The 19,319-nt window shown below is 41.1% G+C and overlaps 1 protein-coding gene across 3 annotated transcripts in view; it reads right to left on the bottom strand.

Moving 5' to 3' along the window:
• Positions 1 to 19,319, bottom strand: part of LOC111870075 (ankyrin repeat domain-containing protein SOWAHB) — a 325,518-nt gene that overhangs the window by 18,125 nt on the left and 288,074 nt on the right. For all 3 annotated transcript variants that reach the window (XM_023862057.2, XM_033753671.1, XM_033753672.1), the window contains exons 11-12: positions 9,339 to 9,411; positions 3,392 to 3,484 (exon numbers count right to left, since the gene is read on the bottom strand). In XM_023862057.2, coding sequence (XP_023717825.1) covers positions 3,392 to 3,484; positions 9,339 to 9,411 — 166 coding nt within the window. The remainder of the gene's footprint in view (positions 1 to 3,391; positions 3,485 to 9,338; positions 9,412 to 19,319) is intronic.

Raw genomic sequence — 19,319 nt, 5'->3', positions numbered from 1 at the left:
AATGTCTCTAGACAGCTTTCTAGTAAAAAAGAATTAGATATGTATCATAAATAATAAACTCATTATTTCGATTTTTTTTCTGCAAATCGAATTCGCATTCCAGGCTGGTTCATTCTGCACAGAAGAAATGATGAAGATGATTCACGCTCCTTAGCAATGTATATATAATTTTCTTTGAATAAACGTTATAGTACATAAATTTTTTTATCACTTTTTTCGGCATGGAACACATTATCGTATTTTACATTAATTTATATGGGAAAATTGTTTCGCTTAACGAGTGTTTCGCATTACGAGTAAGATTCTGGAACGAATTATGCTCGTTAAGCGAGGTTCCACTGTATATATATATATATACACACACAGTAACTGCAGGTAAAAAAGTTATAATAAAATATGGTAACTGTAACTGTTTTAGAATCTTCTTGTAATTCTGAAAATTATTTTATAATCTGAGTAGTAAAAGAAATGTACTAATGCTTATATTTGGGATAGCCATTAATGTATGAATGGGAAGCAGAGAAGAAGGCAAGGCAGAAGTCATGGCTGACAATTTTTCAATTTCAAATTTCAGAGAAACTAAACTATTTTCTTTTTAAGAAAATGACTTGTCAGCCAGTCTATGTGAGTTCTTGATCTTAGTAAATGGTTTAAGACCTCTGTTTTGAGAGACACTGTCCTATGAGAAGTTAGTTAGCAAGAGTTTGTGTACATACATCCAATCCACACCCAGCTGTTCTAAAAATGTTAGTATTACGATAGTAATACAAACTAAATGAACCAGAAAATTATTTAATTTTTCCTTCCCACAGAGAGCTATTTTTGTACAAGAGGCTGAAAAATAAGATTCATACCTACTTGATTTCCTTCACATGTTACATTTTCAAAAGTACTACTAATAGCACATAACTGCTGGTCAGCAAAAAAGTCTTCTCAATCCAGGGACCTGTTATCCTGATTGAGGGCACAGACTTCCAGAGTTCCTCCAAGGAAATGCTGGCTAGAAGCTTTGCATACAGTATGACTGCTCTACCTACATGCTTTCAAATTCAACACTAAAAACCTTGCCTCTGATAATGCACTGGTTGATCAGGGATGACAGCTTATGGAGTGGCCATGGATGAATACAGAGCAAGGGTGGAATGATGATTATCAGGGGAAAACTGAAGAAAATTGGTGAAAAGCCTACTACAGTGCCACTTCAACCACCATCTCACATGAAATCACATGGGACTGAACCCAGGGCTGTGGTAAGAAGAAAGTGCCTAACTGCCTAGACCATGGTATGTCCTATATTTGCCTAACAGGCACAGAACTGAAATTGTAATTTCAATGAATTCTGTCAAGTAGTTTTGGACATAAAATAAATTCATAAACTCCGTGCAAAAAATGCTCAAAAACGAGAAACTTCTTATATTAAAGGTTGTCCCTGTGCTTAACTAATTTAGCACCATGCCATGAAGATGTATATGGGAGTTGAGCTATGGCTCCACCGTTCTTGACCTCAGCATCAGACAGAGGTGAGTGGTAAGCTTCATGCATTACTACTAAGATGTGACTCTCCAGTATTCACTGGATAGGAAGCTGTGTGGGCCCCACAGCGGGGCTGGATGCTGTGGTGTAGAGAAAAATCTCTTGGCCCCACAATGAATCGAGCCCCAGTCATCCAGCTCATGGTCTAGTCACTACACTGACTGACCTAGCCCAACTCCTAACTTCGTATATCACGCCACATACATCAATAAACATCTCGTTTAGTCTCTTATTACCACACTTAAAGGAAATTTTGTCATCATAACGCTAATTATGAAAATGTCAAGAGTTACCACATTAGTTACACCAACCATATTTATGTTATCTTTGTATAATTATTGGGTAAGTTGCATATTCCTTAACATATTAATGTCATGAATACAGTTACTCAAAATTAGTTTTGTTTAGACCACAAACCTTGTAATAACAACTAAAGCATTAGTGCCAACTCCCGTTTTACACTACAGATACTTGTAACCTGTCGCCATACCACAATGAACACAATTCTTCAGAATACTGTCTGTGTAATTTAAATATTAAGATTATGGATATGACTGCAAATGTGATTATTAACAATAAATCTTAAAGCAACTCTTCTACAAAACTAATTATAATCTGGTAATGTGAAACAAGAACAATTCTTTTGAGTGAATGGGTTATATTAACATTTTAATAAACAAATATCATCACAAGATGCCAGAAAGAAGAGTACCAAGATGTTGTGAAACTAATAACCTCTGTTACAGCAATTCTCAACTGGGGTGTCATGGCACACTGGTGTGACACAAAGGGTCCACATGTGTGCCACATGAGTTTTGGTGAAAGGTCAAAAAGAAGCGACAAAAATTGAGGAATACAAAGATCATCGAAATCCATGATCAAAATTATTTTTAAAAGTAACACAATTATTAGAATTTTAGCTATTGAACTTTCAAACACTGCCTTATTGCTCGTTTCTTTAATGATAAAATCTTTCCTTAAAATTTTATGGCATGCCTTGACAATTCTAGCACCTTGTTCAGTGTGCTGTGAGTTGAAAAATGTTTAAAAACTCTGCTCTAATAAATGGAAAACAAATCATTTCCTATTTCTATTGATTTAAATAAAGGCCAATGCATTTGAAGAAATCTGCTATTATAAATATTACAACATTATTTAAATATATAATTATAACAAAGTAACAATACTAAGAAAATTTCTATCAAATTACATGAAAATTAACATTTCTGGTAATAGATGTGGCCAAGTGCATCTAACAATAGAAAGAAAATATGTTGTGTTGTGTTGTGTTGTGTTATGTTATGTTATGCACCGTTACTTCCAACAGCACTCCAATATGAACTAAAATTTCCATAAATTTAGCTTCAAAACATCAAAAACAAAATAGTATTTTTTCAAAAGTGGACAATAACATGTAGAGTGTGATCTTTTGACAAGTTGCATAAGAGATATTTGTTTTGTTTTTATTTTATGAAAATACTAGTTGCATAACGAACTGTAATGGACCACCAGAGAATAATGTTCTGTTTAATTCTGAACGCATTAAGCAATATCCCTGATAATAAGAAAAAAGAACATACAATATGGTATTTCTATCAGTGCATGTGATAACACCACCTGTGTCTGTTCCTACACCATGAAACCACATAAAGAATTATTCTTCAAAGCTATGTTAGCATTCACTTGTGCAAAGCAGCATGGCTGGTCAGGGGACGCTTTCTGCTATCAGAAGGTCTGAAACTCCTGCGAAGGAAGCTGTGATGCCTGGACTTCTGGATCTTGGAGGAAATGTTATTAGCAGCTAGTGGAAGGTTAGTAGGAAGCTTCATCCTTGACATCATGCCACTAAGATACTCACTCCTGAATGTATCTGCAGAAACTGAAGTGTCCTGGCTAGCTTGATACTGCCGTGGTTTCCGCCCACTCCAGTCCCTCAAATTTGGGTCTGCTCCTGCACACACATTCATGTCATGTATGAATCATGTTAATTCACACCGGTCTTCTGGTCTTATAATTTCTTATGTCTTCCAAGAGGTAGCATGAAAGTATTTCCTCAGCAGAAATAACTGTTATGCAGACAGATCTGAATGTCCTCCTTCAGGAAAATCTAAGGCCCTGTGTAAAATTTTGTAATAATATGAGTTATTAGAGTAAGAAGTTATCCACCTGGTATAAGTGATCTGGTGGCACATTATTAGCCAGACCAGTGCATTCAAAACTAATGCAATGAAGCCAATTTTCCGTACTCTGTGACTTGCTTGAATGTCCTTACTCCTTACTCCTTACTGCCGTTAGTAGCAGTTATGGAATGAACCACCAAGGGGTAGTAAGAAAAATACCTGTGCTTCAGTTGACATTGCACTTTTAACCTTTGCTGAAAACAATATTCCATTGCAAATAATGTCTATATGCGGTGAAATCATGACTTAATGAATACAGATGTCAACAAATGGACAGGCTGTGTACAGAAGCTGTAGCCAGAGATGGGAATCGTTTCTTGTGATGAAACCATTCAGAATAATGTTTAGCTGTGTATAAGATTGCAAAAATGTACATGGAGAAAGTGGAGTGTTTGGAGACAGTGTCAAAATAATAGCTGTTATCACATTTATAAAGCTCTGTCCAGTGTTTATCTTGCACATGGAAACAAATCACTCAGTCAGGTGAAGCTGTGAATAAAGGAAGTGTATTGCCGTTGTTTAGTGGCATTGTGTTCAGTATAGTGATTTCTGGGCTCATGTGATGCATGAAGATTATACAGCTATGTGTAAGACAAGAGTGATATGTTTGCATTGTTGGGTAGACACCACGATGTATGTGATGACAGATCTGACCCCCACCCCCACCATGGGTGCATCAATACTTTCTCTTGACACCGCAGTTTATCAAATCAGGCCTGCTTTCAAGAACATGCCGCATCCACTGAACCAGTATCCTAGCAGGAAGATCAACAATTGAAGCCTGATATCTGTCCAACACAACCATCTATCTGCACTTGGTACAGGAGCATGTGTGTGCCCTCCTGCATATGGAACTGTTCTGTAATTTCCACTTGGAAGTGTTCAATCTTCATCTACTGGTTTTCATTCCAGGAGACTTTCTGTTAGTAAGTTTATAATGTTGAGAATCCAGTCCTTGAGGGTGATCCCAATTAAGAGACATATCTCACGCACACCACGTAAAAGGTTTAATATAAGGAAGGTATAAAGATTCTTCAGAAAAAAAAACATTAATCAGGGACAATGTTTCCAGCAACTTGTAACTGAGAAAAATTTAAAACAAATAATAAATTATGAAGAAAGTCGTCTTCTGGGTTTAGGCGCCGTGTATTCTTCGCTTTGGCCGACGTTCCTCCGAAACGTCGGCCAAAACGAAGAATACACGGCGCCTAAACCAAGAAAACGACTTTCTTCATAGTCATCGCCGTGAAAACCTCGAAACTTAAATAATAAATTAGTTTACTGAACAAGAGCTCACAAGTGTACCCACTGGTCGAAGGTCATCCTGACAGGACAATAATTCAGCATACAACTACCTTCATTGCAGCCAATAGAATTAAATTATTACTTAATATATAAACAATAAGAAAACAATCAGAAGAAAAACATCTGAAATAAAATATACACAAGTAAACACGGAGAATGTTTTCCCATCTGTTGTAAAGATCCCTGAACTAGGTGCACGTTAACTGCATAAAATGCACAGGCCAATTCCAGTTTTCATACACCAAATGTACGGGAAACCAGACAAGGAGAAGCTATGCTATGCTATGCTATGCTATGCTATGCTACTTTCGATACATATATTTTCCAAAACCGTTCTTTGAGATGTGGCATATAGCATTCGCCCTCATTTACTGCAGATACAGTTCTGCTGCCAGACCTGTAGGAGGGTACACAGTGGTATATGACGTACACCTTCTACCCTTTTTTAAATACTGGGATAAACCCTCCACCTTTTAGGAAAAGATAGCATATACAATGCCGATCACATTGCCCGCATGGTCTTCGCTCGCTCGAACGCTAGGATCGCGGGTTCGAATTCCACTCAATACATGGATGTCTGTGTGCGTTTATTCTGTGTTTATGTTATGTGTATAGGTAGAGGCCTTGCGATGGGCTGATCCCCCGTCCAAGCAGTCCTACCGACTGCGTATAGGATTAAAAAACTGAAAAAGCGGCCAAGGTCCAACAAAAGGATTGTAGAGCCACAGATAGCTAGAAAGCGTATACCCTCCTAACCTTATGAAAAATGTTACAGGTTGATTAGCTAATTCTTCCCTTTTCCGTGTTATGTTATTAATTTATAACAAATTAGTTGTAGAATTAACTCATCCATCTTATTTTTATTCTAGGTCACAAATACTGAAGCTGCACCTGCAATTCTTGAAAATCGGTGGCCCTAGAAGAGATTTATTATACCTATTCTAATATAACTTTTGTTTCGTTCAGGTTGAAAATACAATAATATGGGCATAATTCTCATTTTTAAATTTGTATATAATCGCCAAAATAAAAATTAAATAAAATTTTAGAGGAATTTCAAAGAAAGCTCATTCGTTTTCTCGTCATCGTAACATTACGGTCGCGTAATTTTCTAATGTGTATAGTACCCCCTCCTCAAATTTTTATCTGCGGGGTACACTCGGCCTCGTGAGGATAACTGGGGAGCTGTTTGAAGGAAATAGCGGCTCCGGTCTAGAAAACCTAGAATAACGGCCGTGGGATTCGCTGCGCTGACCACGCGACACCCTCTATCCGCTAAAGTTGGCACTAACTTGCCGACAAGCGGCGGTCGCTCGGTCGGTAGAGTTCGCTTGTGGACCAAAACCACGGAGTTTATTTGTTTGTATACAATATATATTATTATTACCTAACAACAGACGTTTCAATTACCTTTATCATATGAGTTATTACCATACATTTAATCGAATTATATTTCACATCGCCACATGTTCCGCAGTCATGATGTCCAACACTACATCCCCCAAAAATGGGGCTTCGCAACTTCGTGAAAGGAAGTGCCTACAGGTACCAAAGTCTGACTGACCCTGACTGGTGTGAAAATTGCTGCTACGGCACACAACTAGTCAGCCATCAACCAGCCTTAGGAAACTGTCAGTCCAAACATCGGTGTCAGTGATCTATCTGTCTGTCAACAGATGAGGAGACTCTTGGATAAACGTGAACACGCTGTCGCTATCTTGTCGCTTGTCACGGGATCACAGACACACTAGCCGTGTCAGTGTGTGAGCTTTTCTCGTGATTACAGTCGTAACAATTCGGCAACGGCCAGACTGCTTACTACAGTCCGTTACGGCTGCAGAAAACCTTCCCCGAAACTCCTTTATTCTTTCGCTTTATAATACAATGGGTAATTATACTTCCTGGCAAATACTCCAAAACAAAAGTACAGACGAGCCATTATAGGAATCGAGCACATCCTGATGAAGATACTGACATGGCATTTACTGAATTTAAGACGTATTCTCCATGAAGTAATAAAGAGATGAGCCTTAGGGACAGGGTTAGACCCCGGCGATGACATTCTGTGAAGGAACTGCATTTTCGCTGATTCTTTATTTCTTTATTTATTTATTAAGCAGTCAGAATGTACAATCCTATGAGCTAGTTTGCTGGTGCAAGAGCTGTGATACTCTTTAATGACGTGACGAGTCCCTTCCCCAGTGGAGGTTCCTCTTAGTTGTCTTTTAGGTCAGCTGGCCAGTATCTTCGGAGGCTTCGATTGTGCTGCGGTTCAACGAGTGGCTGTAGTATGTCGTTTGGGTGATTTGCTAATTTGTTGTGGTGTGCGGTACTTTTTTCTCTGATGACGTCTTTGATGTATGGTATATTTAGATCTGTATGTAACGTTTGGTTGTTTACATACCAGGGTGCATTTGTTATAATTCGAAGTATTTTTGACTGGCTTCTCTGGATCATTGATATATTTGATTTGCTAGCGCAACCCCAGAGCTCGATTCCGTAAGCCCAGATTGGTTTGATTATTGTCTTACAGAGCAGGACTTTGTTTTCTATGGAGAGGTTGGATCTTCTTCCAATTAACCAGTTTAGCTCCTTGGGTTTTAAGTCTATCTGTTTGCGTTTTGTGATTACGTGGTCTTTCCAAGTGAGTCTACTATCCGTACGGATTCCGAGATATTTAACGCTCGGAGGCTGTGATATTGTTATTATACAGTCTAACTTGTGGGCAATGCTCTCGCCTTAGCGTGAAGTTCACTTGGATAGTTTTAGCCTCGTTTAGTTTAATTTTCCATTTGTGTAGCCATGTTTGTATTTGGTTTAAGTGGTTTTGTAGGATACTGGTGACCTTTGCTGGATCTGCATGGGTTGCTAGGATGACTGTATCATCTGCGAAGGTTCCTGTGGTGGTGTTTTCATCGGTTGGTAGGTCCGCCGTATAGAGAAGGTATCATAGTGGTCCTACTACCCTGCCTTGCGGTACCCCAGACATCTTCGCTGATGTAGCAGATCTTAGTGAGTGGGGCTTTTCGTACGATGAACAGTTTTTATACAATTTTCGTTTTTTATAAGTGCGGATTGTCCCACGTGGAGGTGGTTTAGAATACCTCCACCGTACCCCTGCGAGACGCAGAAGGCGACGAAACTGGAACCCGGTGCCTGGGGGTATGCACGTAACTGGGCCTCCCTCTCACTGGGGGATATAAACACAGAGATCTGGTCCTCCGGGTTAGGGGCGTTGGACACAAGGCTGACGACCTTGCTTCGTGAAAAAAAAAATGACTACTGTGGAATCCAAAGAAGTGAAAAACCGGATGGTCTAATTCACGAGGAATAAACAAATCTGACAAACCTTCTCATGAAGGCTATGGTTCAAATATGGTTTCTTTTGCAATGATGATGGTGATAAGTATGGATTATGTAGGCTTTATACACCAAAATTATACACGATAGAAAAAAAAATAGTGCAATTACTGGTGCCAAACTTAACGGAAATCTACTACATAGTTTCAAAGATGAAACAAACGGAGGTAGGTGCGACTTCATTATATACAGCGAGTTCTTCGCCACGGCGGGCTCAAGCGGAAAGAAAGGGGTCGGCCCACAACGCATAAGTTCGCTTCCCGGCTACGCTACCTACAAAAACTACTGCACATTTCGTGCTATGAAAGCATACAAATTGACAAGGTATGTGTGTGTAACTGTTTATATTGTAATTAATCATGTGTGCACAACATGCCGTTCGCACGCCGTTTCCAAGGAAACATGTAGCTATGCCACACAGATGGCAGCTCTATGCTCGAAACAACGCCAGCAGATGGAAAGACAGAACTCAATTCACAGTTTCAACAGGTAAAGAGGGAAAGAGATAAAGGTACTAATGGGGTTCTATGTGGAATAATACAAATGCGGTCGTGAATGCAACAATTTATAAACCAAAATAAATTGCTGCATTCACGACGGCATTTGTATTATTACATATAGAAGTGTATAGTGCAACAGGATGCTTAAATATAATATAGTACTAATGGGGAAAAGTAAAGAAATGGGAAGATGAAGATACGAAAGAAGTGATTCCCGTTAAATTTTAACGAGACTTTTCCGCTAATTAGGCAACATCTGAACATTGTTGCGAGTCGAGTTAAATTTATAACATGCTAACGGACAGACATCTAAATTACGCTGAACGGAAAGTGGCAAATATTTCATAAGAGCTTACACTAACAAACTAACAAGCATAAAAGAGTTGCTAGCATGTTAAAAGATAAATGCAAATGAGAGGCTATTTGAAGCATGAGAAATGAAAATTTTCATTCTACTTACCATAAACTTTGACGAGAAGGTTGTAAATTTCCTCATGACCAAACTGCATGGCCATGTGTAGAGGAGTGTAACCCTGCGGAAGAGAACAAAGAATATCATATTCCTTTTTCATGAATGGTTATTAATGGCGCGCGCGCGTGTCAAGGAAGGACCACCATAGTCGTCATGGTAATGACTTGTTATGTTCAGACACTTAATTAAGAACATGCTAACATTGAAACTGGCCAGAACTGCAGTACCTTGTAACTGAGAGATGCAAAAACTGTGTATACCTATGTTAAACATTACTTTGCTCTTCTCTGGCTATCATCCATTAGGCCATTTGGCTTCCTTCGATTCAGAATTAAATTCTGAAACGCATTTGATAGTACTTCTTGCACAGGAAGTTGGCCCACTGCAACTGCACTGATATAATACCACGCAGTTATTGCTTTATTTACCATTATTTGTACGAAGTGCACAAAACTAAGGCGTAACGGAGAGGTCTTGTCCCTTACTTCGGACGATTCATCTCCGAAACTACTGACTGGATTTTGAGTAAATTTGGTAAATCGAGTTCTCGAGTTTACGTAAAAAGTTAAGCTAATTTAATTTTGACTTGCATAGGTACAAACGGCAGTTCTTCTATTGTTAGAATTATTGCGTAACCTAGCAAAGGACTGTTTACCAAGAATCTGTCTTCGCGGGAACTTGTTTACCAACCCATTGCCTGGCAAATGCGTTGACATGTCGCACTATAAAAAAAAGGTAAAGCTATCCCTGTAACAGGCCGTGGAAGCCCATAGGGTTGTGAGATGTTGAGACTTCCACATTTTCTCTAGACACTCGGCTCACAGATGACGGTGAGGTTGTCCTTCCTACGCCCCGGCCGCCGCTTAGCCTCCAGGATGATTTCTGGTATTAATTTCTGTTAGAGGCTGAGTCGACTCCATGGCCACAGTGCGACTGAAAGGATTAGGTCAATTTAAAAAATCCACCTCACCGGGACTCGAACCCGTGACCTTCCGACTTATAGCATAGTGCCTCAACCAACTGCGCTACCGCGTACCCCGACATTTCACACTACAGATAAAACAAAAAGAAACAACAACGACGATTTATTTTGAATAAATGAATATCAAGAATATACATAAATTAGCAAGTAAGGCAATCGGAAAATGTTTCTGTTCTCGCTGTAGTGGGTGTCACGGCAGTCATCTGACAGTGCCCAGGAGCCTGCAAGAGATAACGTGTTGGGGTGCAGAGCAACTGGTAAGAAGATAATGCTGCCACAAACACTAGCACCACTGCAAGGCTGCATCAGCTCCTGGGCCAGGCAGTGGTCTCACTTCACGTCGACAGGACAGGAGTGCTCTAACTGTCGCCCACAGAGCAATGGCTTGTCACGGTGATACTGCATTCAGAGTTGTTTTGTCTGCCGATAGATCAGCTGCCTATGTCCATCTAATTGTGTTCTATTAGCACAAAATTAGCCTAAAACTGGCAACTACACAGTAAATTACGTTGTAATTCGTTTCGTCAATGGAAAATGTACATATATATTGCCTCGATGTTATTTTAATATTGAATTAAATATTTCTTTATGCTAGTGGGGCGGGACTAAGTCCCTTGTACTGCGGTCACTTCTGGCCTATTGTACCAGCCCCAGATGATAGGTGAGGGTGATTGTAGAGCAATTGGTGGAATGAAGATTGCCAGGGGAAACCGAAGTACTCGGAGAAAACCTGCCCCAGCGCCACTTTGTCCACCACAAATCCCACTTGACCAGACCGGGATCGAACCCGGGCCGCTGCGGTGGGAAGCCAGCGACTAACCGCTTGGGCTATGGCGCGGCCCTTCAATTAAATATTAGTCAGCATCGTTTACATTATTTACCGGTAAAGCACACAAGTTGAGAGATCTGTTACCGTTTATTTACCGACGGTGCCGGTAGCCCAGAGCGTACTGAGTCGAATGATATGATGATTAATGAATGACGAATTGGAAGGAACGTGGCAGATATCGTGGCTTATTTCAAGATACTACACTAGTACTCGTCTGGAGAAGCTGAGTAAAACAATGAAAAGCATTATTTAGAATAGTCGGCGTTAGGGATGAAATTCGAAATGTGCACCAACCGAATCAGGAGTGTTACCGCCTGAGCCAGCGTGCTCGGCATCAAGTGAGAGCATTTGTGAACAACGTGCTGACAGAATATTTGTACATGAGAAAGAGTAAATTGCGGGAGAATGCATGAAGTCACACAGTGATGAAATTCATATTCTGTATACTGCGCCTGATACTATCATCATGATTAAAACAAGGAGGATTCGATGGGCAGGACATGTAGCATGCAAGGGGAGGAGCTGAGAAATGCATATAGCTACAGACTTCAGCCCGGAAGCCTTAAGGTATAAGATAATTTGGAAGACCAAGGCATACGCGGAAAGATACGGTCACGTGTCCGGGGTTCCGTGACCAATACTAACGGGTCCTGGGCTGATGACTGGATTTATTGGCACAATCTCGCTTAATCACAATCAATTATAGCGCTACCGCTAATCTACCCACTTCACAAATTACTACGTCACACTATCGGTTTCCTGGCAACGGATTTATCATAGGTGCTATCACTTCAAGTCACTATGAATTCTTCTCGCCACTTCTTCAATAACCTTGGAATGCCGACCCTCCAGAACTTGAGCCAATTCTCAAATGCTATTTCTCTAATCTAATCTAGCTACAAACAGACTCTGCTTACGAGTACACAGCCACAGCACGGACCACATAGAAAACACCTTCTTCTATTAAGGATGTGTGTTTACACCTCCGTTGCCTAGCACTGGGCATGGCGCGGACAACATATAAAACACCCCACCTGATGTCAGAATTGTTGTGCTACCTAGAAACGCGCTGTAGCGTGGTCCACAGAGAACACAACTCCCATTATTGCGTGTTCGCTGGAACCTGTACACTGAGTAGTTGCCTAGCAATGGGTCGATAAGTCACAATATTAAAATGAATTTTAGGGAAATGGGTGTGAGGGTGTTGACGGGAGTCAGCTGCCTCAAGTGGCGATATCTTGTGAACACCGCAATGAAATTTCGGATTCCGTAAAAAGAAATAGAGTTTCTTGATCAGCTGAGCGACTAGCAGTTTCCCAAGGGCTCTGATCCATGGAGTTAGTCAAGTAGGTGAATTAGTTAATTAACCCGCAATGCTTGGTGGAGTGTGTAACTGGACAACACTGGAGTACACATTTTCCAAATGGGTTCTTGAAAGTTTGCATACATAACTGGCTTCGATGTCCGTTTACTACAGACATAAGTCTACTGCTACAATATAAAGTCCAGCATAATCCGAAGTTCACATGAAGATAAAACTGAACGTCAATTTTCTTAAAAAAGTGGGGCTACCTATTAAAAAACAAACTCTCAGCACAAAATGCAGATTTCACTGATATCTGAAACTAGTTCTCTGAACATTTCTCAGTGTGATAACATAAATGTAACTAAATACAAGGAAAAACTAATATATCCCTCTGAGAACAAAATTTATCAGCGCATATTCTGTCATAACGGTGCAGGGCACGTTGATAAATACGAAATTAGTGTAAAATTGTAATACATTTACGTCATTTTAGAATTATAAAACCATCCCTCCCAACAGACCGCCTCTGTGGTATAGTGGTCAGAGTTTCTCGCTACAGATCCAGAAGTCCCGGGTTCGATTCCCGGCGCTACCAGATTTTCTGTGAAGTAGTGGGTCTGGAACGGGGTCCACTCAGCCTCGTGAGGATAACTGAGGAGCTATTTCAAGGAAATAGCGGCTCCGGTCTAGAAAATCGAGATTAACGGCGGTGGGGATTCGTTGCGCTGAACACGTGATACCCTCTATCCATTAAAGTTGGAACTAACTTCGCCGACAAGCGGCGGTCGCTCGGTTGGTATAGTTCGCTCGCGGGCTGCAGGCCATGGAGTTTTTTCCTACCTAAAACTCATTCCTGAAGTCTATGGTATAAAATGTTTAATAAAATAACAAGAAAAATAAAATGTATCGGCATACATCTATCCTTCATTAGCTTTATCAGTAAATCATTTATATCCTGCACTGCATTGCGGCCTTCTATCATAAGATTTCAAAACACAAGCGGAATAAAAACTGATCTGCAATTCATTAAATGAACCTCAGGACTAGTGGAAACAAGCAGGTTCTAAAGGGCTCAAAGTCCAAAAATCCAGTAATTCCTAGTGGAAACAAGTTCGTAAAGCCTGCATTCCGAAATACGTGTATTCAAATTTGTCCATTTCCTAACCCCATTACACCTACATAATATTAAAATGGAGTACATAATTTGTCGGCTACCTATCTGCACTGCATCAGCTGTATATTTTATGTAACATCGAATAAGATGAAATGAAGCTTATGTACAAGCCAATTCCTATCAGGACTCGAACTCCGACCTCTCGGCTATTCAGCCCTTAGCCAGTGTCTACACCGACTGCGCTATTCCGGCTCATCATCATTCTTCTGGGAAGACCGAAAAAACAGCAAGCTCTTCGGACAGTCGGCGCTCTAAGACTGAAATATGGTCTTTCCAGTAACAGAGCTGAACACTTCGCTGCTCACAACACGAACTCAGCTACAGCAATAAACAAAAATCTGAAGATATCTGAGATGTGACGTTTCCTACAAGTTCACAGACATTTCGGAGAAACTACTGTATCCATCTTCAGGGTCAAAGTGTAAGCCAAACACGGAACAAAGCCCTTCATAGTCACCGTCGTGAGTACCTCAGCTCTGCCAAAAATCTTCTTGTGGGCTGTGTGCGGCTCCGTCAGTGACTAGCTTACGCAGCGCTGAATGGTAGGGCGGTCCATGATGAATTGGAAAGGATTTGGAAGGTAGCGGTCGTTGCCTAATCGAGGATATAGCATGGAGTTTCCCCTGAATGATTGACGAAAAACACTGAAGCCAGGATAGCTGGTGTCTGGGCCGAGATTCGAGCCGGCGAGCACCAGAATACGAGTCTAGGGTCTTCCCATACGACTACTTACGACATTCTTACATTACAACACTTAAGATTTCTGGAAGTTCCGAATATTCTCAACAGATGGTGCTTGTACATGCTCAGGCTGGATATCTCTGGAGTAGTTTTAAAGCAACGCATGAGACAATCGATAAATCAGCAATTATTATGTTCCTTTAACCACCACCAATGGCTTTAATATAGACTTTCATAACGCTATGTACTAACACGTGGAGACGAATGGTATCATACCTTTACATAAGGTACGACCATGCCGTACCAGATCTTCATCTGTTTACAATTCGTGATCATTTTTCGATCCGATTCAACGATATATAACATCTACAGTCACTGCCTGTTCTCATACAACCCCCAAAGTACATAGCCTTTTCACAAATGTCTGCCATTGGTCCTGTTCTGAGTCATGTGAATCTAGACCTCACACTCCTACACACTTCTTCTCAAACACGAAATCCAATTTAATATTATTCGCCATCAACCTCACATTTTCTCATTTTCCCTTCTGGTAACTAACTTTATGGAACAGGGAACTTCTTGAGGATCTAACCGTCGCTTAGCTATCACCGCTTTCAATGGAACCCAAAGGTTCATTACCGTGTTCAGAAGAGTGATTTCTATTATTTTCATGAGGCAAATGAACCCACAACCTCGCACCCTATTTCTTTCAAATCAACTTTAATATTATCCCGTCATCTACACGAGCCGACCGAGGGGTCCGAGTTCGAATCCCGATAGGGTCAAGAATTTTCTCTTCTACACGTCGTCCAGACCGGCTCTGGGGTCCATCCAACCTCCTAACCAATGGGTACCGGGGACTATTTCCCCGGGGGTAAAGCGGCCGGGGCGTGAAGCTGACCACTCATCTCAAACTAGTGCCGAGGACAAGAAAATGTGGATCTATACATCCACTCCAATATACCGCTTCATGGCGTAGTGCTTAATTGGTTAAGCAGAGGGACAACTTTACCTTACCTGCCCCTCATCTACACCAAAGTCTCCCAGGTGGTCCCACACCTTCAGTTTGTCCCACCAAAATGCTGTATGCTCTTTCAACCCTCCCATGCCCTTCGCATCCTCTCGTGTCTTATCACGGTAAGAATACTCAGTGATGGGTACATCTACAAGTCATCAAGCCACAGAATATTAACTTTTCTTCAGCCTCCTCCTACTTCCTCCCTCTTACGTCAAAATATTCTCCTCGCCGTACTGCTATCAAAAACCCTTAATATACGTTCTCCTTTTAGTGTGGGACGCCAAGTTCCTCACCCATACAAAACAACAGATAAAATTATTGGTTTCATATTTTATTGGCTACATCTTCAGATAGCAGACAAGAAGACGAAGATTCGGAAATGAAAGACAGCAAACATTCTCTTAGTTTAATGTGCTCAGGTTTCTTCATGAATGCAATTTTGATACCGCGGCTCTCAAATATTTGAACTTCGCTTCATTAACCTTCAAATTTACGACTAAAATGTTGTACTTATTTATCATGTCTTCCATGCTCACTACATTTCCTGTTCATCTCATTAATCACGATTTGATCACTCCAATAATATTAAGCGAATCATGCAAATTCATAATTCTATTGTTTTCTACATCCTTCTGTCACGTTCTCTCTTAGGGCCAACTATTCTATTCACAACTATGCTCCGAAACACCCTCACAATATGTTATTCTTTTAGTGTGACAGAGTAAGGTTCACACCAACCGAGCATAAAACAACAGATACCAAGAATATTTTAAGCCGTAAATGTAAAAAAAGCGAAAATATCGGACAAGTTCGACATAGCAATGTCCGGCATTCTGACTTGGCGCCAAGTAAATACCTTGCGTCCGGTCGTCTCTCACACACACGCTTTAGGAACTGAACACCATCACCACCACCCCCTGCGGGGGGGGGGCAACCCGGCTGAATAATCCGAATACTCGAGAGAAAGATCGATTGCTTCTAGTTTTCTGCGAAACACTCCGGCGCAGGCTTCTCCTTGCCCACTTAATTTGACACCGCAGACAGACAACGCGACTGTGCCGTCGCGCCGCGTCGTGAGGCACTCCGAAGGAGGAAATATAGAAGAAACTTGGGATCCCCAGCCATGTGACTATCGTGTATCTTACAGCACGAGTGCTAAGGGAGGGACTCAATCTCACAAGACACAGGAACACTTTCGTCATTTCTCTGACCGTTATTACAGTACATTAAAATATGTTACGATATTATTACAACAACAAAACCTGGATAAAACAAATCCTGCAACAATGAGAATCTTGTCATAATCAGAAAATGTCCCTCATCCTGTTAACAGACCTACAAAATCACAACTAAAGTTAATTATGGCCGCGCCATAGCTCAAGCGGTTAGTCGCTGGCTTCCCACCTCGACGGCCCGGGTTCGATCCCGGGTCTGGTCAAGTGGGATTTGTGGTGGACAAAGTGGCGCTGAGGCAGGTTTCCTCCGGGTACTTCGGTTTCCCCTGCCAATCTTCATTCCACCAACTGCTCCACAATCACCCTCACCTATCATCTGGGGCTGGTACAATAGGCCAGAAGTGGCCGCAGTACAAGGGACTTAGTCCCACACCACTAGCAATAAAAAATGTAATTAAAATGATATGTAGGAAACATATATTATTTAACGAAGAAACAAAAGGGTGGGAATTTCTTGTTTAATTTTTTTTTATGTTTGGCTTAAGTCTCGCAGAGGGTTCGTCCTGTGCTCAGTTTATATATCCTATCTTGTGTTGGTGCTGCTGTCCGGAGGTATGGACTAGCTCTAGCGATTGGGCCCAACTCAGTAGGCTCCACTGGAAGACGGAGACAGAATCCAGTCTTTGAAACGCTGTGTTTTAAATAAAAACAGGACGATAGATAATGTCCAGAAACAAAATAACTGTAAACCCAGAATATTTCAACGGAAAGTCGGAAAACGCAAAACGGAAAAAAGGAACGTGCAAACAAGGAACACTTGTCTTGGCTCACAAATAGGCCTACATGAAGAGGTACTCTGCATTAAGTGTTATTTAGATCCAGAAGTGTAAGTGTTAAACGTGTGTCCATAACGGCAAAGCACAGGTCCCTTAAGAGTCCACTGAAAGAAGGTTTTATTGTATTATTCATTCTCCATTACAAAGGGATTTGATTTATTGGGTACGGAATGTACCGAATGCCCTAAAATGACTATACATAAATAAACAGTATAATCGTTCTGTGATTTATTACATTACTAATATACGGAATATACAAGTACCTTCATACTTCTTGGAAAACATAATTTAGGAATTAACATATTATGAAGAAGGTGCCTAAAATTAGTTGATTTTTAAGCTGAGTGTCAAAGCAGCCTCCGTAGTCTAGGGGTAACGTTCCCACCTCATGACTCAAGGTACGCGGGTTCAAACCCGGCGGAAGTCGTGGAATTTTTAGGGGCGGAAAAATTCAGGGAACAAGTCCTCCGGGAGGGATTTACGGCACGTAAAAGATCCTCATGTCTCTAGGAGACCTCTGAGCAAAATTAGGCAAGGTTTCCCGTAGATGGGGAAGTATCGGATACCACTGCCAGAGAGGGCCGACCTCGCTGGCAGAACGGGCTGATAGCGAGCACCAGTATTGGAAGGGCATGGCGACAGTAGTAATTAAAAGGGGACGCACCATGGATCAACAACTGGTCGTAGTGCATGGGGAAAACCCACCCCCTCCAATAATAATAAATAATAAATAATAACAAGCTGAGTGTGAATGTTCTTTGGTAGTCTATATGTTTGCATCTGCTATGGTCATTCTGCAGAGGATATCAGCGGAAGAGAGAAATACCAGAACTTCGGACCATTCGGCTGCTGACCAAGAGTTCCATGGAATTCTTTGCTCGTGGTCATAAGATTTCATCTCCTTCAAATTAACCTTCATAAACGCCTAGATCCTTAACTTATACCATTTAAGCATGAAGTTCATCTAAACAACATTTATGAATATAGTTCATAGAGAGATGGTATGGATTGGATAGATCTGGCTCAGGATAGGGACCAGTGGGGGGCTCTTGTGAACACGGTGATGAACCTTCTGGTTCCATGAAATGCTGGGAAATTCTTGAGTAACTGCAGAATTGGCGGCTCCACAAGAAGGGTTCAGCTCCATGAGTGAGTAAGTAAGTAAGTAAGTAAGTAAGTAGGTTCGTGCCTTAGAGAGAACATACTGCTACGGAGTCTCCAATATACACGTACGATCAAACAATCTGAATATGAAAACAATTACTGCGTCTTCTAACAATCACACGAAACTCGTAAATATTCATTCATTCATCAGTAATCTGTCAGACGACAGGTCCACAGTCTCTTCCAAAACAGTTCCTCCACTTGATGCGATCCAGAGCTTTCTCCTTCAAATGAGAATATCCTCTTCTGTCCCGAAGGTCATCCAGCATCTTCTTACGTCTTCTTCCTCGACTTCTGGTTCGCATACATAGTGTCTCTGTTTTTGGAAAGAGACTATCCAGGAAAAGTGATAATGTGGTAGTTTTCCATTTGCTTTCCACATCGCAGTACAGCAGCCGTTCAAACCGCTCTGGTCACGCCTGTTGCTATATGAACTTGAACCATCTCGAGCATCACTTGCTCTGTGCTTCAAGTCGCTGCTGATGACGCTGCTTCCGGCATCAGTTTTTGGTTTTTGGTAAATATACCCTGTGGCAAAAGCCCAGAGCTTATAGATGTTAAAGAAGGTGGTACATACAATAAATGGACAATACACATCATGTACGTGTCTGGCAGCAACAGCTACATGCTTCCAGTGGATCGTGGTGCTCAAAAGATCAGGAAGGGTCAGTACTATACTTCCGGTGCCCTAGAGCGGGCCGCGACCATAGGAGTTGAAATTCGACAGAAGAATGTAACCGAATCTACAAGGTTTATGGTAAAGGTAAAGTTGTCCCTGGGCTTAACTAATTAAGCACTACGCCA

This window comes from Cryptotermes secundus, unplaced genomic scaffold, assembly GCF_002891405.2.
Source record: "Cryptotermes secundus unplaced genomic scaffold, Csec_1.0 scaffold355, whole genome shotgun sequence".
NCBI classification, from domain to species: domain Eukaryota; kingdom Metazoa; phylum Arthropoda; class Insecta; order Blattodea; family Kalotermitidae; genus Cryptotermes; species Cryptotermes secundus.
The sequence above is the reverse complement of the archived record's forward strand: the minus strand, read 5'-3'. Positions and strand labels throughout refer to the sequence as shown.